Source organism: Vitis riparia, chromosome 14, assembly GCF_004353265.1.
Source record: "Vitis riparia cultivar Riparia Gloire de Montpellier isolate 1030 chromosome 14, EGFV_Vit.rip_1.0, whole genome shotgun sequence".
NCBI classification, from domain to species: Eukaryota; Viridiplantae; Streptophyta; class Magnoliopsida; order Vitales; family Vitaceae; genus Vitis; species Vitis riparia.
The window spans coordinates 9,409,887-9,434,768 of NC_048444.1; the positions used below are offsets into that span (position 1 = coordinate 9,409,887).

The 24,882-nt window shown below is 31.5% G+C and overlaps 1 protein-coding gene across 2 annotated transcripts; it reads right to left on the reverse strand.

Annotated features, from left to right (window-relative positions):
- Nucleotides 1-8,418: 8,418 nt before the first annotated feature.
- LOC117930281 (ubiquitin receptor RAD23c-like) lies at nt 8,419-19,515 on the reverse strand. Of its 2 annotated transcripts, none has more exons than XM_034850845.1 (12): nt 19,308-19,515; nt 17,083-17,244; nt 16,478-16,531; nt 14,418-14,488; nt 14,214-14,264; nt 13,705-13,882; nt 11,788-11,937; nt 11,646-11,711; nt 11,512-11,559; nt 11,317-11,423; nt 11,157-11,232; nt 8,419-8,809 (listed from the first exon to the last, which is right to left on the reverse strand). In XM_034850845.1, exons 1-12 carry the CDS (start codon nt 19,371-19,373, stop codon nt 8,693-8,695), a joined length of 1,146 nt encoding a protein of 381 aa, XP_034706736.1. In that variant the 5' UTR covers nt 19,374-19,515; the 3' UTR covers nt 8,419-8,692. The 2 variants fall into 2 exon arrangements, with proteins under 2 accessions (XP_034706736.1, XP_034706735.1); XM_034850844.1 differs by having other exon boundaries at nt 14,214-14,270; nt 14,424-14,488; nt 19,308-19,514.
- Nucleotides 19,516-24,882: the final 5,367 nt, after the last annotated feature.

Sequence of the window (24,882 nt, forward strand, 5' to 3'; positions counted from 1 at the left end):
CATCGATATAGCCCGTCGCTAGACCCTATTCCTAACATCTAACTCGATCAGAGAAACAAGCACACACAAGGCCTCATACTTGCAAAAGTGAGAGTCGAAATGAAAGAAATGACCGAAACCAGAGGGTTGGAGGTAAGAGAATAAATGTGCGGCCCACACGGACAAGCAGCATGCAATCACACAGAGGAAGGCAGTCATGCAACATACAGTCAAGCAAAGTACAAATATACAACTTATGTCCACATGTAAGCTATGACAATCAAGATGAATAATGACAAAGACAGCATGCTCAAAGATGATCAAGATAATATACAAGTCAGAGAATCAACACATCAAGCCAGATGATATACAACAGTGAGTCTATGCATGTGAAGTGAGCATAACAACCATGACAAAATCAAAGTCACTGTGCTAAGATAGGTAAAATAATCAATCAACACAATCAGCATGTCAATGTCCCAAATGGATATAACAATGAAGCATAGAAACATCGTTATATCAAAATCCTCAATCAAGATAATCAATCAACACAATTGGTATGTCAATGTCCCAAATGAATACAACAACCAAGCATGCATCCAATGATATCAAGAGCTCTCAATATGCAATCAAGAGATAGGTACCCACTAATCGACCCATCAAATGCCATATTTGCCTCATCTTAAGTTCAAGCTTGACCCACTACATAATTCCCCAGTGGAGTCACCATTTTGTGGACCTCGTATTTTCACCTGCGTTCCCACTCGACGACGTGACTCGACTTTTTTTTTTTTTTTTAGTGAAAATTTTGATTTTTTGAAAAAGACTTGGAGTTGCCACTTATTTTTGTTTATTTTTTTTTTAAATTTTTAAGGGAAAAAAATAAGAAAGAAAAACCCTAAGTGTGACTCCTGAAGGAAAAAAAGGTCTGTGAAAAACTAAGTCTGGGTCCGGGGGTTAGGTTACTTATTGGGAAGGTATGGTGAAAGACCATAGCACCCCTCTAAGCCCTATAACAAGGTCTCTACTAAATAAGGTGAAGCAAGTATGGTAATTGATAAGGAAAGTAATGGGTACCCACAATGACCATAGGTCAAAAGCAAATCATGATAATGAATAAATAAACAAAGTAAGAGTGAGAGTGTACCTTGGTAGCAAGTAATAAAGGGCTATCATGGAAACAAGGTTAGCTCAAATATAAAATTATCACATGCATATCAAAGAGTAAGACAAAGATCAAGTAATATTCATTAAGTATAGAAATTGACAATCAAAAGAAAAAACTCATATGTAGGGCCCTCACCAAAGGCCAATTTATCTTGCATGAATTAGTCTCACAAATTCCATTATTTTGGAATTATGAAAAAAAAAAATCATTATTGTTTATTTAAAATCGAGAGAAACAGAAAATTATTTGAAAATTGAAGAAAATTTGTACAAGTGCATACCAAAATGAGAATGATAGCAAACCTATTAAAATCAAGATTTTGGCGACCTAAAACCCTAATAAAGGATGAAAACTTGCAGAATTGAAAAAATATTTGACGACTAAAGTGGAATTAAAACTATTAGGAAGAAAACTAGAGTTTTGAAATTTATTTGAAGATTGAAATCTTGAAAATTATTTGAAAATTGAAGTTTTGAAAATTAATTTTGAGAATTGGAATTTTGGAAATTAAATTTGAAGACGAATTTTTTTTTTTTAAATAATAAATAAAATAATAATAACGAAAATGATAATGACTAAATGAATAAATGTGAAAATTAGAATTTTGGAAATTGAAAATTAAATTGGGAAATCGGAATTTTGAATAATTATTTAAAGATGGAATTTTAAAAATAAATAAATAAATAGAATAATAATAATAATGAAAATAACAATGATTAAATAAATAAATGTGAAAATTGGAATTTTGAAAATTAGGAATTAAATTTGGAAACCGGAATTTTTGAAGAATTATTTAAAGATGAAATTTTAAAAATAAATACATGAATAAACAAATAGAATAATAATAACGAAAATAAAAATTATTAAATAAATAAATGTGAAAATTAGAATTTTGGAAATTGGGAATTAAATTTGGAAATCGGAATTTTGAAGAGTTATATAAAGATGGCCTTTTTTTAAAAATAAATAAACAAAATAATAATAATGAAAATAACAATGATTAAATAAATAAATGTGAAAATTGGAATATTGGAAATTGGGAATTAAATTTGGAAATCGGAAATTTTCAAGAATTATTTAAAGATGGAATTTTAAAAATAAATACATGAATAAATAGAATAATAATAATAACGAAAATAATAATGATTAAATAAATTAATATGAAAGTTGGAATTTTGGAAATTGGGAATTAAATTTGGAAATCGGAATTTTGAAGAGTTATTTAAAGATGAAACTTTTAAAAATAAACAAATAAATAAATAAATAGAATAATAATAATAATAATGAAAATTAAAATGATTAAATAAATAAATGTGAAAATTGGAATCTTGAAAATTGGGAATTAAATTTCGAAATCGGAATTTGGAAGAGTTAATTAAAGATGGAATTTTAAAATAAATAAATAGAATAATAATAACGAAAATAATAATGATTAAATAAATAAATGTGAAAATTGGAAATTTGGAAATTGGGAATTAAATTTGGAAATCGAAATTTTTGAAGAATTATTTAAAGATGGAATTTTTAAAAATAAATAAATAAATAGAATAGAATAATAATAATAACGAAAATAAAAATGATTAAATAAAGAAATGTGAAAATTGGAATTTTGGAAATTATGAATTAAATTTGAAAATCGGAATTTGGAAGAGTTAATTAAAGATGGAATTTTAAAAAATTACATTTTAAAATAATTAAAGTATGGGAAGTCAAAGTTTTGAAAATTAATTTTTTTTAAAAAAAACGGGAGTTTTGAAAAATTAAATTAAAACTGGAGTTTTGGAAAATTATCTTAAGATTAAAATTTTGAAAATGAAATTTTTGGCATCAAAAGTTGAAGAAAACTAAAAAAATAATAAAACAAAAGACATATGGCCTTAGCATTGGCCAAACATGTACAAGCACATCCTTAAGGAATAAACAAATTAAAAAAAAAAAGGTACCACAAACCCATTTCCCATACCCTTTACCACCATACCTAGTAGTAGTAGCACCACCATCTTTGACCTCTCTGCCTTGTGTAACTAATCAATTATCTTCTGCCATTACATTCACCAAAATGCCCAAACTTTTCAACAAAGTCTATCACAAGCTTTCTCATCTCCTGAATATTTTAAGAATTAAAAAAAAAATCCCGAATCCAGCACGAAAGCAAAAAGAGCTTGCTTGGTAGGTTATAAAAAAAAAAATATATATCGGGAAGACTTGAAGCCAATCAATTTGTTTTTCATGGGCAAGTGAGAAAAAGCAAAAGGCAAAAAAAAAAACCTCCTCAATCCCAGCAAACTCAAGACAAGCTAAAGTGTAGTCTATCATGGGGACCTTCATCAATGGCAACACCACTCTGAGGTGTTCAAGGGTGATGGGGCGGAACTTCTAGGCAAAGCCGTCCGCCAAGAGAATGGCCTGAAGAGGGATGCAGACAAGCTCTTCTGCACATGCTTCAACAGCAAAAGTCAAGCAAGAAAAGACACCATTTCTGTTTTTTTGACGAGCAGAATACTATCCTCTAAAAAAAAAAAATTTGACTAGAAGTTATGATCTAACATATTGTTTTCATGGGAGTTCAAGTTTTTTGGCTCTAGAGAACAAAGATCACTTTGAGAGTAGCATTGAACCTCGTTTGACAGAGGAGCATTGGCAGCATAAGCTCCACCATCCACACCAAACAGAGTATGAAAAAAAAAAAAAACAAAACAAAAATGCACCAGTGAACTTACCCCCCCCCCCCCCCCCCCCCCCCTCTTCCTCCAAAACACAGATAGCTGGACTTCTCCCCCCTCTTCCTCCACAGCTCACTCTCTCTCTCAAAACCTCCCCCTACTCACTGATACCTCCTCCAACTCTCTCTTTTCTTTTCCCCCAATCTTTATTTTTTTTTTTCGCTCTGTTTTTCTGTCCCGCTCTCACGTCTGCCACCCACTCCACTGTGCACGATTCAACAAATATGTTACCCTCTTCAAACACCACCATGGCAAGATGGTGATGTCTGCCACATGTCTTAGCAGCTCGCCTATGGAAACCATCCCCCACCTCTCCAAAAATAAGAAGAAAACTTGGCTCCTCCTCGGATGTTCCTCAAAGGTGGCAGGAAATAATAAAAAAAAATGGGGTCTACAAGGACCAAATTGAATAATTTCACAATCATTTTTCTCCAATAAATTGAATATGAGAGATAAATGTTTAAAAATTATTATTATCAAATACATTTTTGATGTAAATAACTTTTAAATACCTCATTAAATATATTTTTAAAAATTTACATAATATATAACAAATATTTTTTAAATACCTTGAAAATTTACATAATATATAATAAATATTATTTTTTATTTCAAACTTATATTATTTCTCATATATATTAAATAATTTTTAAACACCTCATAAAAATTAGTATTCTTTGTTTGTTCTAACTTGCAAATTAGACATCATCAATTTTTTTTTTCAAACTTATAAAATATATAATAAATATTTTTTAAATACCTTAGCAAATATTTTTTCGCTTCTTACTTAAAAAATAATAAATATGTTGTAAATTATTTTTCATATATATTAAATAATTTTTAAATACCTCATAAAATATTATTATTCTTTTGTTTTTTCTAACTTGCAAATTAAACACATAGTATTTTATTATTTCTCATATTATTTCGGAAATAATGTAAACACTCACATGCACTTCAAGATATTCAAAATTTCTCCATTCCAAAATTACCTAATTGTTCCTCACACTAATCCTAAATATTTTAAAATAAAGATTTAAATATTTAAAACCACTAAAATAAATATTTTCTTATTAAAGCAATTTTTTAAATGTAATAGGATAAAAATCAGGAAATCTTCAAAACTATAATTACAACAAATATTTTTAATTTTAACACTAATTTCATAATTTAAATTAATGATTTAAAAAATAAAAATGTTACAAAAATAATTTTTGTTTATTTTTAATTCCATTTAAATATGATTTTTTAATCTTTTTACTGCTAATAGTGAAATTATGTTTATAAGGGTAAGATAGTAAAAATATATATTTCATTTAGTTTACTTGTAATGAACAATTCAAACATGATTAATTTTAATTTTATTTCCTATGTGTTGATTTTGGTAGGAAAGGTCTTAATGACATAGTTTGGTAAAAAAAAAAATTGTCAATTATCGTCCTAATGTCAAGCTCAAGTTGTTTAAAAATCGTACAAAACTTATTAAGAGCTTTGTACACTTGACACATTTTCCTTATACAGTTAGTGTAATACCTTTGTACAATGGTGCAAATTCCATATCTCTCTTATGTGTCCATGTATGTGTGTTAACCATGTTTTCAATGATTTGGTCGAGAAAATGGTAGATGACTTAGGGTTAAATTTTTTTTCCCAAACATCGTTACTAGAGAAAGCATTGAAATTTTCATGTGAGTTAAATAAAGTGTATGACATGAGTTTACAATTCTTGGGTGACAAGAAAAATAAAGGAGTGTTTCAAAATTGATTGAAATCTTTCACAACAGGTAGCCTTGTACACCCTTGTGTCCTTAATATATTTCCCTTATACAGTTAGTGTAATACTCTTGTACAGTGGCACAAATTTTATATCCCTCCTTAGTTATGTGTCTACGTAGGTGTGTTAATCATGTTTTTAATGGTTTGGTTGAGAAAATGTTGGATGACTTAGGGTCAAATTTTTTTCCCTAAACATCATTATTGGGGAAAGTATTAGAATTCCCATGTGAGAGTTAAATAAAGTGTATGACATGAATGTACATGGGTGACAAGGAAAATAAAAAGGAGTGGTTCAAAATCGATTGAAATCTTTCACAAAAGGTAGCCTTATACACCCTTGTTACATTTTCCTTGTACAGTTAGTGTAATACAATTGTACAATTATACAAATTTCGTTATGTATTTGCATAAGTATGTTAACTATGTTTCCAATGGTTTGATTGAGAACGGTGGATGATTTAGGGTCAAATTTTTTTCCTTGAACATCATTACTAAAGAAAATATTAAAATTTCCATGTGAGAGTTAAATAAAATGCATGACATGAATGTACAATCTATGAGTGATAAGGAAAAATAAATAAGTGGTTTAGAATCAATTGAAATCTTTCACACAGAGTAATCTTGTATACCCTTTGTACAATTAATGAATACCCTTGTATAGTGGCATAAATTTCATATCTCTGTAGTGAATATGTCTCTATAAGTATATTAAACATAATTCTAGTAGTTTGGTTGAGAAAATGAGGAAAAACTTAAATTCAATTTATTTATTTATTTATTTTTTTGTGAATATATTATATTTTTATGAAAAAATGCACAATTAGTCAATTCCTTTGTTTAATTGTGAACATATTATAGTTTTTATTTTATTATTAAAATAACTAATAAAAAATTTAAAAATAATAATCAATAAATGAAATTTAATTCTTTTTGTTATTTTCATATAAAAAATAGTACTAAACAAGATTTTCAATTTTCATTTTTAAAAATAGTTTTCATTTTTTAATTAAATGTATTTTCAAAAAGAGACAATATAAAAAATAAAAATGATTTAAAAATAAATAAATAAAAACTAGAAAAATATTTTAAAACTAAATTCAAACATAATCTATATAATTTTTAACTATTTATTTTCATCTAAAACGAGTAAATATACCAATATCATTCAATCCTTTTATATAAGAAAAATTCAATCTCTAGTATAATATGTATTAATATAATCCATTTATTGATACAAAATCATTTTAATTAGATATTTAAAATAAAAACCCTCCATCTATCATTTTTCTATCTTTTTCTTATTTTGATAAATTTTCAATTAATTCAAATAATTAAAAAAAAAATCTTTAATAAACAAATTTGTAACATTTCATTTAACTTATTACCAAAAGTCATGTTTAAAAAGTTATTAAAATAAGAAAGGAAGAAAATTAAAAGAAAATTTAAACTTTTTATTTTATAATAGTAAAAAAAAAACTTTAAAATACTTTTTAGTATAAAAGGAAAGAAAATAGTGAATATATTTATTTTAAATAGTGTTTTAATAATTAAATTATTTACTTCTAAAATATAAAATATAATTTTTATTTATTTAAATTAACTTTTTTTTTAGAAATTATTTTCCAAAATAGTTTTTAAATCATTAATATAAATTTTGCTTATTTATAATTTAAAAATAGAAAATAATATTAATTTTTCAATTGTTTATAAAAGAGTTTAAAAAAACAACAAAAAAATCCAAAAATGATTAAATAAAGATGAATTTGTTGGTAGCGACATCTAAAAAGTAGCGAAATAGAGACAACAATAAATTGCATTTTTGTCTATTAGTATTTCATATCCTTGTAATCAATTATATGTGATAGGAACACCTTACATCAATTATCAAGCCCAAACGGGTAAGAGCAATTCTTCCAAGTATAGTTGGCTGTCACCCATATGCACCACGTAGACCCATTCAAACATCTTAAAATACACCCAACCACGTAATTCAAACGTCTTAAAACACACCCAACCAAACGTGTTTTTGATTTGTATTAGTTGACCACACAGAACCAATTATAATAATAATAATGTTTAAAATTGAATTTAAAGAAACCAAAATCTTATATTATTGATTCGGAGTTCACATCTATCGAAATTGAAATTTGAGAATATGAAAGACAACCCACTCAGCACCTATTTGAAATTTAAAGTTTGCTTGCTATTTTGATTTTCTGATTCGCAATTCTTATCTCTCTCAATTTCTCTTCCAACTCAGTATATTACATATTTACATGGTTCCCTAAATTTATTTCCAGACCTTTTTTTGATTCAGTGCAAACAACATCCAGTATCATCCAACACCTTCCAATAATATCTGAATTATTCCTCAACATTCTAGACTCCAAACTTTTAATAGCCCATTAAAAGTTAGACCCTACAGCCTTCGTTCATAAAGCTCCCTTTCTCCCTTTAAGAGACCTCATTCATTAAAAAATTTCTACAAGGTTTCAGTAAAAAGGTATTCTCACTAGATGCCATTTTGGTGTTGCAACAAAAACCTTCTCCAATCAAAACTCATATTGATTCCATTATTCATAGAATCAAAAACTATGTCAAGCCAAGTCATTGTTCTTCATGGTTTGCTTACAATTATTACCCTTTTTACTAATCCAACTGGTGCAGCTACCTGCACATGTTGGCCTCTCCATCATCTAGTCTAAGAGCTTAACCCATAACTTATCAAAAAAAGAAAAGAAAATAAATAAAAGAGAGAGAGGAGAGAAAACGGAAGTGAGGAAAAACTATAATTATCATATTCCAACATGAAAAGATTAATATGATCCGGCGATAAATTTTTTTTTTTAAAAAAAAAAGAGAGAAGAAAAAGAAGAAACTGAGAAATGCTATGATGTTTGAAGGATAACAAAAGGACATGTCCAGACACTGTCTACTCCACATACTCTACACCAAGATAAGGAGGAAGATAAACCCAAATTCAACCAACATGTCAGAGAAAGGACTCATGAAAGAAGACAAAGCAGAGGATACCAGGAAGACCGCTTCACTCTTCAAACTCATGCATATGGTCTAAAAGATAGTTTGCCGCTAGCTCCTCATTCTTGTTGCATGCAAAAAACACCTCCAACACTAGGGCCCGATCAAAACCCATTGCTTCAAGCTGCAAAAGTTGCATTAACAAGGATCAAGACCAGCACAACATATCATATACTTACTTCTAATTCAATTATCATATAAATTGTTTTTAAGAAAAAAAAAAAGTTTAATCAAATAGAAACAGAATGAGGATAGTTTCCACCACAAAGTGCATTGCAAAGACAAGTGCAAGCATTATGTACCATATAATTATAAAGATTCTTTTGCATTTATCTAGAATTAATTATAAAATCATAAAAGTAAAAAACAAATATAAATGTATAAGTTAATTACTTATAGATAATTTATTTATTTATAAGAAACACAACTAATTATTAAAGTGCAAAGAATACAGGGAATAAAGGAGGAGGATCGACAGTTCATCAGATAAACAAGGAAAAGAAAAGCAGCAGCAGCAAACATGCAGAGTAAATGCAGAATAATGGCAAGGAAAGAAAACTGCTAATTTCTTGATGCAAATTTTCAGGTATTTCAAGGCTATAGGTAATAACAAACTCCAATGTCCTCTTATCAATAAAAAATTCTAAAGGTGGGAGGCATATCCTAATCAAAAGCACCCTTTCAAGTCTGCCAGTTTATCAAATTTGTCTTTTTAGCCATACCTAAAAGAGAAAGCTTAAGGCTTGAGAAGATTCAGAGGGACTTCTTGTGGGGTGGGGTTCTTTGGAGAAAAAGCTGAATCTAGCGAGATGGGATATTGCTTGTAGGGAGAAAAGTAATTGAGGCCTTGGTATTAGAAAGCTTTCAATCCTCAATAAGGTGCTATTGCGAAAGTGGTTGTGGAGTTTTGCATCCAAAAATGAGCCTCTTTGGAAGAGGGTTATTGTTGGGAAGTATAGGGAGGGGGAGGGGGGCTGGTGTTCTAAGGAAAGTAGGGATGGTTTTGGGGTTAGGTTGTGGAAGGCCATCAAGAGTGGGTGGGACATCATTGACCAAAGAACTTTCAATGTGGGCAATGGTAGACGGGTGAAGTTTTGGAAAAATATCTAATTTGGTGATTCAAGTCTAAGAGAATCTTACCCCTCGTTATATTCCATATCCTTGACAAAGGAAGCTTAGGTGGTGGATGTTTGGGGCCATCACGAAGAGGGCAGGCTTTGGAAACCCCATTTCTCTAGGAATCTAAAAGATTGGCAGTTGGAAAGGGTCAAAGAGTCTCTCAAGGCTCTACGGAAAGAATGAAGATGATAGGCTAGATTGGTTGGTTGCTAAGAAAGGGAAGTTCAAATCCTTCTACTCTTTTGGGGCAGGAAAGAATGGTTGCCTTCCCCTCAAAGACTATTTGGAACTCGATGGTCTTGACCAAAGTAGGTTTTTCTACATGGGAAGCTTCTTGGTGAAAGATTTTGATGTGAGACCAGCTGTAAAGAAGAGGATGATCTCTTGTGAACCAATGTTTTTTTTTTTTTTTTTTTCATATATGTATACAAATAGAAGAGGAAGAGGCCATTGACCACATTCTCCTTCATTACGCCCAAGCTCAAGGCTTATAGAGTTTGGTATTATCCTTGTTTGGAGTTGTGTGAGTGAGGCCATGTTCGGTAAAAGAGACCTTGTTAGGGTTGCATGAATCCTTCATGGGTGAAAAATGGAAGAAGGTTTGGAGTGTTATCCCCTTGCGTGTTTTTGGACAATATGAAAGGAGAGGAACCAAAGATTTTTGGAAGCAATGAACTGTCTGATCATTCACTAAAATTCTCCTTTCTTTGTAATCTTTTGTTACGAGTGAGGGTGGACATAGATGAGGGCTCCCTAACCATGTTAGATTTTATAGACTAGTTAGGATCTTCTTGAAGGACCTATGTACTTTGGTGGGCCTTCCATTAGCACTTTCAATATGTTTATTTTGTTTATATTTCAAAAAAAAAAAAAATTCCCAAGTCCTCTTGCCCAGCAGTTCTAGGTTCTATAAAAGAATTGAAAGTTGGAGAGAGATTAGATCATTGATTAGTGGTTCAGAAAGCCATCAATCCATAGGACAGTTTCTTAATAAAATAAGTAGGGAAACTTCAAGTCTTACTGTTACAGATGCACCAGTCACTGAGATACCCTATTCTCTTGTAAATGCATGAGAAATCTAAAACATGGAATGGATTTGGAGGTGTGGCGTATGAAATCTCATATGCCCCCCATGAATGCCTCCCAAGGTTACACTTTGAGAAGGCAAGGTGTCAATGTACGAGTATCCCAATCACCATTTTAATAAATATGATTGAGGCAAATGATGCAAATATTGTGGACACAGCACCAATAACATCTGTAACATTTAATACAATCAACAAGAAAATGGAACAATAACATAACAGAGTGCATATTGTATTGATTTTAAAAAACAGGGTTAATAAACTTACACGTTCAATGGATTCGCGCTCCTCAGGTGTGATGGTCACCGCCTGTGGCACTGTTCCCAGCTGCCCTAGTACGTTCCTGATTGCATGTTAAAAAACAAATCAGTATCATCATATCCATCCAACTATTCATCCAAATAATAGTATATAGAATTCCTCTCACCCCTCTCCTTCCACAGGTTCATTGATCAGGCGCAGAAAGTCAGCCTGATGCTCTTGAATGAGTCGCATCAGATGTGGATTTTGCTTTCCTAGCTCCTGAAGCATAGGCTGGCGAATGAAAAGAAAACAACATGAGTTCTCCAAAAAAAGGAATAACAACTGACATCAATAAGCAAAAGAAATAAATAAATAGGACCTGCAAGATTTGGGGGTTTGCTTGCACCATGGCTCTCAATGCTTGGAACTGAAATTAAGAATTAAACATAAACCTCCACAATGCATATAATAAATAAGCAAGAAGCCCAATCTACAAGTAAAGCTCCTAAATACCTGTGGACTGTTGCGAAGGAAATCCAAGGTGCCCGCACTAGCATTTGAACCCATACTAGGAAGACCCTGGTTCCAGAACAATGAGGCCCGAAACTCAATATTGTAGCCAAGTACAACAGTTCTGATTGAAAAGATACCTTACCTGCGGAAACAGATCCAGAGGGTTTGCATTGGGCCCACTGGAAGCAACTGTCGTCTGTGGTCCTTGTGGAGCCTGAGTTGGTAGGTTCACAGCCAGCCCACTTGCAGGTGGTTGGGCCGCAGGTGGGCCTTCAGCTTGTTCAGGAATACCCTGAAAATTTTACTTTCTCAGGTTAAAAATGATAATCTAGCTTGAATGGATCACATTTACTACAAAATTATATTGATCAAAGAGCTAAAGAGGATAAAAAGAACAAAATGTATGAACTAGTGAAATTTAATGATAGATAATAGTTCAAATAAGTAGCATGTTTGTAATTAGATTCAATGCATTACCATGACAAAGAAAAACATTAAAAATGTTAACATTTACTTCAAACAGTTTCAAAATTGTACATCAGGATGATCTATTTTATATGAATTTCATGAAGGTTAACATTTCTTCTAAGGAAATGGATAAATGGAGAATCTCAATAGAATATCAACTGCCTTTGGACACTGTATTGACTTGAATTAGACAGTCAAGCATTTGCAAACCAGGCTGATTCAGAATAACCTTGGCTTTTGGTTCACGCTCAAGAGCAATGCAAACAGGTATGAGTAGGACCATACCTGTTTGCCCCAAACTGTGGTAAAGCTTTAGGCATTATAGCATTTTAGAGAACCACAAAAGTCTGTGATGAAATAGCCCTTTGTCTACCTTTGATATGGGATAAATGACAAGAATCTCCGGTTCAGGGGAAGAAAAATGGCAATCTCTAAAATGTTCACACCTCTTTCTCTCAGACATCAATAGAAAGGAGCATTTTTTTTATTAAAGGCAAAGGAAATAGATTAAAAGATACCTAACAACCAAGTGCACAGGAAATATACAGGGAATACTGAAAGACAAAAAAAAGTGAACAGATTAACAGAAAAGAATGAACAAAGGGTTCACACCCTTGCCCTGCTTCAATCCATCTATAAAATTGAACAGGGAGAAATCAAACCCACAAGGAATTCTAGCCAAATTCAAGAAAGTTTCTAGGAAGAACTCCTTGAGAGACTGGTCGGGGTGCTCCCCTCTGAAAGTTCTGCCATTGTGCTTCCTGCAAATGCAGCCAAAAAAAAAGGACAAAGAGTGCTCATTCTTCACACCTTTCTATGCCACTTTGCACGTCTTTACATGTAACATCCTAACAGATACTCTAGCTGTTTTCAGGAAAGACCACTGAAGCCCCGTCAAAACAAAAGAACATGTACTCATTCTTTTTCTACTTCTGCCCATAATCCTACTTTTAGAGGAATGATATAGTATTTCAATTTTTTCCGCAACATTTTGGTAACCCATTTGCAGAATAAGGAACTCCATGTTAATACTTTGGTGGGAACTGGTTTTCTGGGTCAGAACCTGTTTCATTTCTTAAACCTTCAACATAATTTAATAACTAACTATATTCCAATTTATTAAAACTATAGCTCTTTCTGGGTATTACAATGATCATTATAAGAAGCACAAGGCCTCCAGATATACACAGCTGATGGTTTTTGTTGTAAGTTTACCAATTATCTCTCATATGATATTCTCTCATCTTGACCTTCACAAAAGTGATAGAACCTTCCAAAAAACAAAACTGTATATCCTTAATGAGAATGTGAGCTGCATTAAAACTTGCAAGCTACACCATCACACTTCCCTAATTTTCCATGATGTTTGAGAAATAGATTCTAGGGTTATATAGCACATTCAGCAATTATAATAATTTCTTTCGTAAAATTCAATAAACCTGAAACTTTCATTCATAAGCAAGCCATACCTTCTAGGAGACAAGCATGATTTTAGGTGTTATCGCTGGCTAGCAATGGCAAGCAATGTCCAACTCAGGGCAAGATTAACAAACTAAATTTGGTGTAAAACCAAAATATGTGGTGAACTCACAGAATATAGATATTCAACAGCTCTCTCTGGGTTGTTATATGCAGCACGTAGAGCACGGACAACTGTGTCCCTGTCCCAACTTCCTCCGCCCATGTCAAGAATTTGTTGAATGGTGACCTCTAAGTTATTCCCGGCAACAAGATTGGATGCTGCTTGTCCATAGATATCAGAATCTGAACTGCTCAGCCAAAAAAAGTACCAAAAAAAAGTGACCAAGGTTAAGAAAAATTTAAAAATCATAGAATGGATTCTAGAAATTTTCACTTTCCTTATAACAAAGGGAACCTACATACTCAGGTCCCCAGTTGGGCACAAGGACTTACGGTCACAACCCAAAACACATGAATACACAATCAATTGCAAACCACATCTGGTAAATTCACATGTTTTGACACCCATGGGAATCAACAACAAGAAGTCCAAAAACACTACAGAAAACTACAAAGCTAAACATATATTTTAGCAATCAAAACATGACTTCCACATTCGAAAATTAAACAAATACTCACGAAATAGAAGGCGCTACAGCAGGGGCAGGTTCAGGAATAACTTCTGGCAAGGCTACACAATTTATTTGAAAAAATGAAGAAAAAGGTTAAGCAACCTAATAAAGACATTGTAAAATTCTAACACTAGAAGACAAATACATTTTTTACTGTTGTTTCATAAATATCAAATGGAAAAAGAAAAAGCAACAAATTCGAACTCACAAGGCTACAACAGGAGCTTGAGGAGCTGTAGATGGCTGATTTGAAGTAGGGGGTGAAGAACTCACAGGTTGGGCCTACACATGTAAATTGCCCTCCATAAGAAAGAGTCCAAATGGAAAGTGCAGTTCATGGTGCAGTCAATCCATTACCAAATCCCAAATATTGGAGAAAAACAAATAGCTGGCAAATAAAAATTGGAACTGGCACAATTCGCAGAATTAGAAGCCTTTGCATTTCACTCTTTCTAATTATTGCCACTAGAGAAGTCATGTAAAATATGCAAGTATAAGTGATTTTTTTTTTTTTTTTTTTGATAGGGAAGTATAAGTGATTTTTACCATGAATAAAATAACAACATGATGCAGCCTACATGCCAAATGGCATTTATTTTGGTCTAATCAGAAAAGACCGGACAGCCTTATGGTACCATGAGGCACCTGAACGAAGCCAAAGCTTTGTCCATTAGAGACCAACTTAATGGATTCTGCAACTTAAACTTTATGTATCACATTTATTAAATATGTAATTTCAAAATGTCTCTATAATTAAAGTTTGTGCTAAGTTACTAGTGGATATTTAAAAATGAATTAGAAGTTAGTTTTAGTATAACTTCTTTGATAAGTAAAAAGAATTTATAAAAAGACCCAAAAAGCATGCTGCCCCAGTGCAAACCATATGTGCAGAACACACGTTACAGTATTTATAGTGTACAAACCACATCAAAAAGGAAAAGAATTAAAGCAAATAAGACACAGAATGGAGAAGCAACAACTTCCTCTTAACAGCCTCCACGTCAACAGCATTCCTGGAAAGATTGTGAACTCATTAATTATCCAAGTCAATCATATTGTACTTGAATTGCCTCATATATGTGAGCTTAGACTGTATTTCTTGTCTGTTATGTGGCAATAACAGACTATAATTTCCAAATTTCTACTATTAGTAATGCTCTTAAAGTTTTTTTATTTTTTAATGACAAATAAATTCCATAAGATATTTTATATGTAGAAGGTACTCTTGCTTTTTTTCCTTTCCATTTTTTTCCCTTGCTTATCTGACAAACCCTGCAGAACAGATGGTAAGATACAAATAGTCATTGTAAAAATAACAGATCCTTGGAAAATAATTTAAAGAAATCCACCATAAACTGCTTTACAGCAAGGATCCCACATCGATAGGCGCTCCTTTATCCATTTATATCTTCCTTGTTACCTCTTTTGGCATTTTGAAAATACTATATCCAAATGATGTCACTTTTTATAAAAGAAAGAACTTAAAAAATGGTTAGAGCCATCTTCAGTAATGGCATCTAGGTCCATATATGTATCCTTTTTTAAAAAAAAAAAAGTCCATAAATGAATCTTAGGAAGACAATCAACTTTATTAGAACTACAGAAGTAGTCCATTTCTTTCAGTGGAAATTTTTTTTGCATAAAAGTTATCATAATTCGTCTGGACTAAAAGGTGCTAGATATTTCACGACAACAAAAAACCCACCACCAAGTCACTTCTTTTTTTTCACTGTTTTAGAGGATAGCCAACCGTTAGCACCAGTTGATGGTGTTAATACTTAGTAGGTGAAATGCAGATTCAAGGTCAAGGGGAGACCTGAACCAAGTCTTTGGCAAGCTGTCAGTGAACCATGTTTAACAAAGGAATGAGCATCACAACCATCATAAGCATCAAGGTTAAACCTTGCATTCCCTAGTTATCACATAGATTAACTACTAAAAATGTACTCAACTTAAAAGGGACAACAAATGATGTAATTAAGACTGATTTTACTTTTACAAAACAAAAGAACGATAAAATAAAAAGTAAACACAAATAGACCATATAAGGTCAGTTACTCATATTCCATGTTTTGATTCCAAGGACAGCAAATGGCTCATGTATAGGTAGCTCCAACCCGTCCAAAGATCCACTAGGAAAATCTTAATTGTGATATAAAATTTATCACCCTGTGTCCTCCAAATCTTGTTGCACCTTTTGAAGAAAGCTTATCCTAAGCACAATCCATTAAAGAAATCCAAAATAACAAAGAGAAGAGTAGGTTAGCTTACCTGACTTGTAGGTGCAGCAGATGTGGTTGAGGCTCCACCTGCTGAGACCTTATTCTACAATATTTTTCCGAATGCACAAAGATCAGTACAGAACTAGATTCTTACAGCCTTCAAAAGTTGACATCATGAGAGAAGGGAAAAAAAATTTCAAATCCTCAACAAAATTTTGAATGAGCCTGATCTACATATGCAAATATTTCTTTTGCTAACCCTTTGGCCACTCTTCCACATTAATAATGCTCCTCTGGAGATAGACAGCAGTAGGCTATTGCCTTTGCCCAAAAGATATGAGGAGACTTGAGTATTGAAGGATAAGTTATCACCAACTGCCACCCCATTCATTTACCATCTGAACTATTACTTATTGCATTAAGTAGCCCCCTAATAAGATAGTTTAATTTCCATAAATGAAAAACTCAGAAATCATAAACCGGGCTATCAAAATTATAGACAAAAAAACTATTATTTAATTAATTACAACTGAACAGTTTATATTTAAGCCCTGAATATAACTTTCTATTTTCCAATATACATTTCCTTTATTTCATTTCTAACCTTGAGGCAAAATAAATAAGAAATGCACTCCAACAAACAGGTAATCATACCTTGGATAGCATAATGACAACAAAGCTATTTTCAGCAACTTGATTTTCATCCAGTGTTGTGGCATCCTTCAAGACTTTTCCCTGATGGATAAGCATTTGTTGTGCAGCAGGGTAAACATCCATACCATGCACCAACTCAATGTTTTTCTTCACATCTGCAACCTGAATAGACCAAAAAATCAACTGTTGGCAATAGCAGGTTGGAGAAATCAAGACAAGAAGAAAACAAGAAATAGAGGAGCCACATGCGTGGAGTGCAAAAAAAGTATGTCAAGTGATTTTTAACCAGACAAGTTGAATTGATAATACCTTGACATCATATTCTTCTTAATTGTCCAAAAGCTCCATTTTGTGGCAGCTGATTTTTGCTTTATTTGGTGTACAGTGAGTTATGCACCCTTCAGTGAGAGGGTTGCTCTTGAGTTGGGGAGGCTCTTTTTTTTTTGATAGGCAAATGCAGAAATTAGTTGGGGAGGCTCTTTTGTTGGTAGAAAAAGGAAAAAGGCTAGGAAAGTTGCTCCTTTATACCTTATTTGGACCATTTGGAGGGAAAGAAATAGGAGAGCCTTTGAAAATTGTGAAAGTTTAGTTCATTCTTTTAAAAGTTCTTTTTTGTATCTATTTTGGGATTGGGTTAGATTGTACATTGGGGATGATGATGCTTGATTTTGTGGATTGGTTAGGAACTTTGTAGGGTGCAGTAGTTTGTTTTCGAGTATTAGTGCCTTTTTACTTTTTGTTGCTTGTATACATCATGTATACTCTTTTCTTTTTAATAAAAATGCTTTTACCTATCAAAATAATAATAATAATAATAATATCTTGACATTTGATTCTATGAAATATTCATGTTACTAAAAAACCTTACCAAAGAATAAAAAAGGAAAAGCAACAGAGATCCTGATCTGAACAACTTCATGCTATTAAAAAAACACAAACACCTCATATGAAGCAAAAAACCATTTAGGGGATTCCACAAATACAGTACAAATAAAAAGACTAACAAATTAGACCTGGTTTAATCTTTACGGATGATTGGCTTATCCCACTGCCAGTATCCTAAAAACAGTTTAGAAAATGAGCCATTATTGCACTGTGTAGTCAGTTATTATCACAGTCTAAGTTTCATACTGCTACTTCTTTGATATCATGGTTTTTGCCTCCATTTACCCCTCTTTTTTTTTTTTTGTTCATTTCAATCAATCAATGATCCCTTCCTTCCATATTCAAGTGCTTGCCTATCATTTAGGAAGGGAAGCGAGACTTCAACTTATTCACATCCTAGGCACAGCTTACATGCCTCAAACATTCATCACACCATTTACTGTCAAGGTCAGCTTGGTCAGACATGGTACCCATCAAGGGCAAAACAATGAGAGACAGATTAAGCATTCGGTCTATCCAAAACATATCATTCATGTGCCTGCAAACCAAACAGATTCAAACCGGACCAAGAAGCAAAATTGTCATCTTGAGCTCAATTGTTTTAGAACCTGGAGAGCCGACCAAATTTCCAAATAACATATCCTTAGTTGTAGTAGAACATACTGCGCAATGTTGGTGAACAATGTGACATAATTGTAATTTAGAATGAAACACTATAAAAGATCTCCAATGTAAGTGAATATATCAATAATTTTACAACTCCTCCCAATTAATTTGTTAAATTGCAAATGGTTCCAAAAAATATTTCAAATTTAGGCAATTTTCTCAATACACAATAGTGTATGAGTCTCTGCAACAAAACCACATGAACCAAACAACCTTACCAACCAAAAAATTAAAAATTTTTTTAAAAAATAAAACAAAACAAATACATGAATTAAACAGATACATCCAATTTAATGCAAAAACAGTACACCAAAAATGTATGGCACTTCAAAACTGATAAAATTTGGGAAGCGGAACCATAACCAAAAAAAAAAAAAAAAAAGAATTACGTATGAAATTAGTGAAAAAAAAAACGAAATTTATATAATTGAAGCATAAAATTCCAACAATCCTCATCAAATACAACAAATGATTCACCCCAAACAACTCTCCAAAACATAAATTCCACAACACCAAAAAGAATCCCAAGAAAAGCCCTAATTGCAATCCATGAATAACATCAACCGCATAAAAACCCTAATTTTATGAGTATCACTGTACTGTATAATTCAAGAACTGCATAAACAACAATTGAACAAAATTAACCAACTGAAAAAATTGAGAGAGATTGGTACCGTGTCTTCGGGTTTCACTTCGATCTCGAAGTGAGTGCCCTTGAGAGTCTTAACAAAAATCTTCATCTTCGTCGGCCGCGTTTCGGCGTATCGGAATCTCTGGATCGTCCGGCACCTCTCCGATCGCGACAGCCGCCGGAGACTTTTGCAGATTGAAAAAGCGGAGGGGGAGAAACGGAAAACCAAAACACAAGTCACTGTGAAACAGAAAAGTAGTCTCTGTCCCCTTTATATAGGGGCCGGAGGATGACGGGCAATGATTATTTGACAGTGATATCGGCGATATAACTTGAAAGCCCAATGAAAATACGCCACGTCATCTACTAGCACGTCGCTCTTTGCATCGTCAGCGCCTGTGTGGATAGGGTAATATAGAATTACAACACATTTTGTGAAATGGACTAGATATTTGTATACACCGATTTTGGGAATTCACACGTGATTTTTAATTTGCTTAATTTTAGATACCGTTCTATATTGTCGTGCCTACTATTAGAATAGCTAAGTTAAAGAACCTCGAATTACTTCTGCAAGAATCAAACGATCCCATCTTTTAACGTAACTTAATCTAAGTCCTATCTCAATCAAGTTGGACTCCGAATTGGCTGGATTAGATTACAATACTTTTTTAAAACTTTTTTTTATATGTTTATATTAAAATTGAAACAATAAAAAGGACAAAACTTTAAGATAATAACCAAAAAGTAAAAATAAATTTATATATATTTATTTATATATACTAGTAGTTGAATATGTGCAATGTGGATGGTGTTTGGATGATGTTATTTTTACAATTTAATTTCATATTTAAATGTTACATGCATTTATTTTTCTTAAATTACACAAACTTTTAGTTTTTTTTCTTATTCTTCAAAAAGTTTTTTTGATTTGAATTTATTACAATGAACAAAAGTTGAAACTCATATATGAATTTATTTTTATTTTCTATTGTAATCGAGAATTTTTTATATTTTAAATAAATTCTTTTAACTCAAAATTTATTATAATAACTCTAATAAATCCATAAAACATCATTTAATTAAATATTTAAAAAAAAATTAATAATAATTTTTTTCATTATGTTTGATAAAAACTCATATATGTTGTAAAATATGAGATTTTGTATTACTATGGTAACTTGTGGATGATCATCTATACATATCTTTTATAACTCCCTATAAAATGGAAATACCCCTAATAAAAATCAATTCATTTTTGTGCATTTCATCTTCTCTATCTTGTTTTCTTCTTCTACTATTTTTTTATAACATGTTATCAATACCAATAGTCTCTACAAAAGAAATATAAATATTTTTTCTTTTTTCTTTTTCACAAAAAGATACATAGATATCTCTCATACTTCGATATATCATACGTCATTCAATGTAGATACATGTCTTATAGATTGTGCTACAACACACATACTCCTTCGTGATAAAAAATATTTTTCTGACTTATCGTTGGTTAAGTCTAATATTAACACAACATATCAAGTCCTATGGGCTTGATTTAAGGCTTCGGAAAAGGAACTATTAATTTACCTAGTGGAACTAAAATTCACATTAATGATGCTCTTTACTCTGTTAAATCCAAGTGAATTCTTCTTAGTTTCAAGGATATTCGTTGAAATAGATATCACATTGAAAATATGAATAATGGTAGTAATGAATACCTTTTCATTACTTCAATTATTTCTGGAGAAAAACATGTCTTGGAAAAACTTACTTCTTATTCATGTAGGTTATATCAAACAATCATTAAACACATTGAGTCATAGGCTGTCATGAGCCAGAAGTTTTGTGACTTAAAATTTTTTATGATTTGGCATGAACGCCTTGGTCATTCGAAATTATCTATGATGTGTCGTATTATCAACAATTCTTTTGGGCATCCCTTGAAAAACTAGAAGATTTTGATGCCTAACAATTACAATTGTGTTGTTTGTTCACAAGACAAATTAATTACTAGACCATCATTTACCAAGGCTGAATCTAAATCTCCAGCCTTTCTATAACAACACATTTAGGGAGATATTTGTGGGCTTATTCATCCACCTAGGGAACCTTTTCATTATTTATGGTTTAAATTGATGCATCTATTCGTTGGTCTCATGTTTGTCTTCTTTCAACTAGAAATGTTACCTTCGCTAGGTTACTTGCTCAAATAATTTGACTCAAGACGCAATTCCCTTATCACCCTATCAAGACAATTCGTCTTGATAATGCTGGTGAATTCTCATATCAGACTTCTCTTGATTATTGTATGTCGGTTGGTATTGATGTTGAGCATCTTGTTGCTCATACCCACACTTGGAATGGATTAGCTTAATCTCTTATTAAGTGTTTGCAACTAATTTCAAGACCATTACTCCTAAGAACTAAATTGCCTTTGTCTGATTCGTCTAGGTTTTGTCCTATTGAGTTTCACTAGCAAGGTTTTTAATGAGGCAATTATCTTATCCTTATGGTTATCCATGGGAAAGTGTTATAAAATATGAGATTTTTGACCAATATGGTAACTTGTGGATGATCATTCATATATATATTTTGTAACTTCCTATAAAATGGAGGGACCCTAATGAAAATCTATTTAGTTTTCTTGTGCATTTCATCATTTCTTTCTTGATTTTTTTTTTTCCACTTTTTTTTATGACAGTATGTGAATTTATTGTTTATATTATCTTACTTTTAAGCTTTTTGTTAATTACTATTGCATAATTTAAATTTATTATGGTAATTCTAAAGATCAAATTTTAAATATTAACAATTTATTGTTTGAAAATTAATTTCAACTATTAATTTCTATTAATTAATAGTGATTGATATCATATTTCTTAAAGTAACTTTTTAATAAGAATTTTGAATATGTGTTATAGTTGAAGCACTCAAATGGAAAGAGATAACGTTCTAAAGTTAATTAATGAGTGGATTATTTTTTTACTAATGAAATAATTTAAGAGTGTTCTATATATATTTATTATTAAAAAATATTAGTTTAACAATAAATTAGTTGCTTTAAATAATTTATATATAACTTAAAATTATTCAAAATAATATATAAAATGATAAATTAAAAATATGATATTAATTAATAAATAATATTTATAAATAGATAAATCAAATATATTATACTAATAGATAATATTACATTATTATAATATATTACTATATATAGTAATATAATATCATCTTTTAGGTTTCTTTATTGTTTTTATTTTTTATTTTTTATTTATAATTCAATGCTTAACTTAGTTTTTATACTTGTCTTATAAGTTATATATTTTTTAAAATCATCTAAACTTTTATTTCATTTATGATAATTCAAGAGATGTAGAATATGAATAATTTAATTTTTAAAAAATTAATTTCAATTATTAATTTTTAATAAATATTAATAATTTATATAATATCCTTTTAAATTATAAAATTAATTTTTAATACTTAATATAATAGGGAAACTAAATAATTCAAATATTTATCCTTAATTTAACTATTAATATTTATCTATTTATTAATTTGAATTATAGTAGAAAATAGAGTTTGAATTATAGTATAACTCAAATGTATTTATATATAAATATTTTTCATCATCAATGAGAAAGTGAGGCCATAATTTTAAAATTTTATTTACTTCATTATGGTATCATAGTAGTATCCTCCTAGGATTGTTTTTTTCTATCTCTCCTATTCATAAGCCAGTCGATCCCACATAATCAAGCTCCAATGGTTGCAATAAACGTCGTCAATCTGATGAACCTGTGACCTAATTTTGAGAATCCTCGTGACGAATCTTGGCATCCTCCAACACTAGCAAACTCCTCATTCCCCGCGTTCTACAACACCAGGCCATAATCATTCGCCTCATGTAGTGATCGACCACCTCTTAAGCCTTAACCTAAATATTGTCAAGCTTGTGGTGTACAAGGTCACATTGTCAAACGCTACCCACCTATTAGATGATGTTGACGACATCTGCTCCAACTTCATCCATACAATCGTCACCACAATGGTAACCTTGTACCAACTTTGCTTTTGCAAACAACTCCAACACTCGAAATTGGCTTCTTGATAGTGGAGCATCACACCATGTCACCTCTGACTTGAGTAATCTTTCAATTCATACTCCTTTCGACAACTCTAAGGACATTGTGATCGGTGATGGCATGGGTCTTCTCATTACCCATACCGGTTCAACATCTTTCTTTACACCCTCTTATCTTTTTTATTTAAATAATGTCCTTTGTGTTCCTACCATGAAAAAGAATCTTATTTCTATCCTCCAATTTTGTTAATCTAACAATGCATCAATTACATTGTCATCTCTAGTTTTCATGTGAAAGATCTACGCATGGAGTAATCCTTTTGTAGGGTCGGACTAAAAAATGGTGTGTATAAATGGTCAGATTCCTCCATTAAGTCTTATCCTTTAATTGGTTTCTCAAGCACCAATACAACTTCGTCCGAGTGGCATCATAAATTAAAACATCCATCATCTTTTATTCTTAGGCACATTGTTTTTAGTTTTAATTTAGACTTATCAAGTCCTTCATCTTTATCCTTTAATTGCAATGCTTGTCAATGCAATAAAATCCATAAATTATCATTTTCTACTTCTTCAATTGTTTCTTTTCAACCCCTTGAAATAATATTTTCTGATGTGTGGACCTCTTATATTCATTTGTTTGATGATTTCAAATACTATGTTATCTTTGTTGGTTACTTTACAAAATGCATTTAGTTTTACCTTCTTAAGTGAAAATCTCATGTCTCTTATGTTTTTATTTGATTCAAAACACTTGTCAATTTTTTTTTTATTTTTTTTATCAAAAAATCATCACACTCTACTTCAACAATGGTGGGGAAGTATTATGCCTTTGTCACATTCTTGGCAACTAATGGTATTTCTCATTTCACCACTCCTCCACACACACATCAGAACATAATGGGTATTTTGAATGTTGTCATCATCAAATTGTTGAAACGAGTTTGTATCTTCTCTCTCATGCTTCCATACCTCTCTTATATTGGTCATATGCATTTGTCACTACTTTCTATCTCATTCATTGCATGCCAACTCCAACTCTTCACCTTTCCTCTCAATATACAAAACTCTTTGGATCTTAATCAAACTACTCTAAACTTCATGTCTTTGGTTGTCTGTGTTATCCTTGGCTTTGTCCATATTCTGCACACAAACTAGCACCTCGCTCCACACCATGTGTCTTTCTCGAATATTTTCTCACGCAAAGTGCCTACCTTTGCTTAGATCCTTCTACCTCTAAAATTTACTTTTCTCGTCATGTAAAATTTGTTGAAAACATTTTTTCTTTTCAATTCTCTTCAGAGTCATCTTAATTGTCCACAATCGGACACCTTATCTTATTTGTACTTTCTCATGTTTACTGTCTTAATTTTACCTTCCTCAATGTTCAACATGTCGTCTCCACCATTGACCCTTACAGTTTCAACATTTAACTCTCTTCTATGTGTAAATTTGATGCCTACTAAGCCATCTACATCCCCACATTTGCCTCTTTTTTCATTCCCGCATCCATCTTCATCTCGAGTTGTTATTA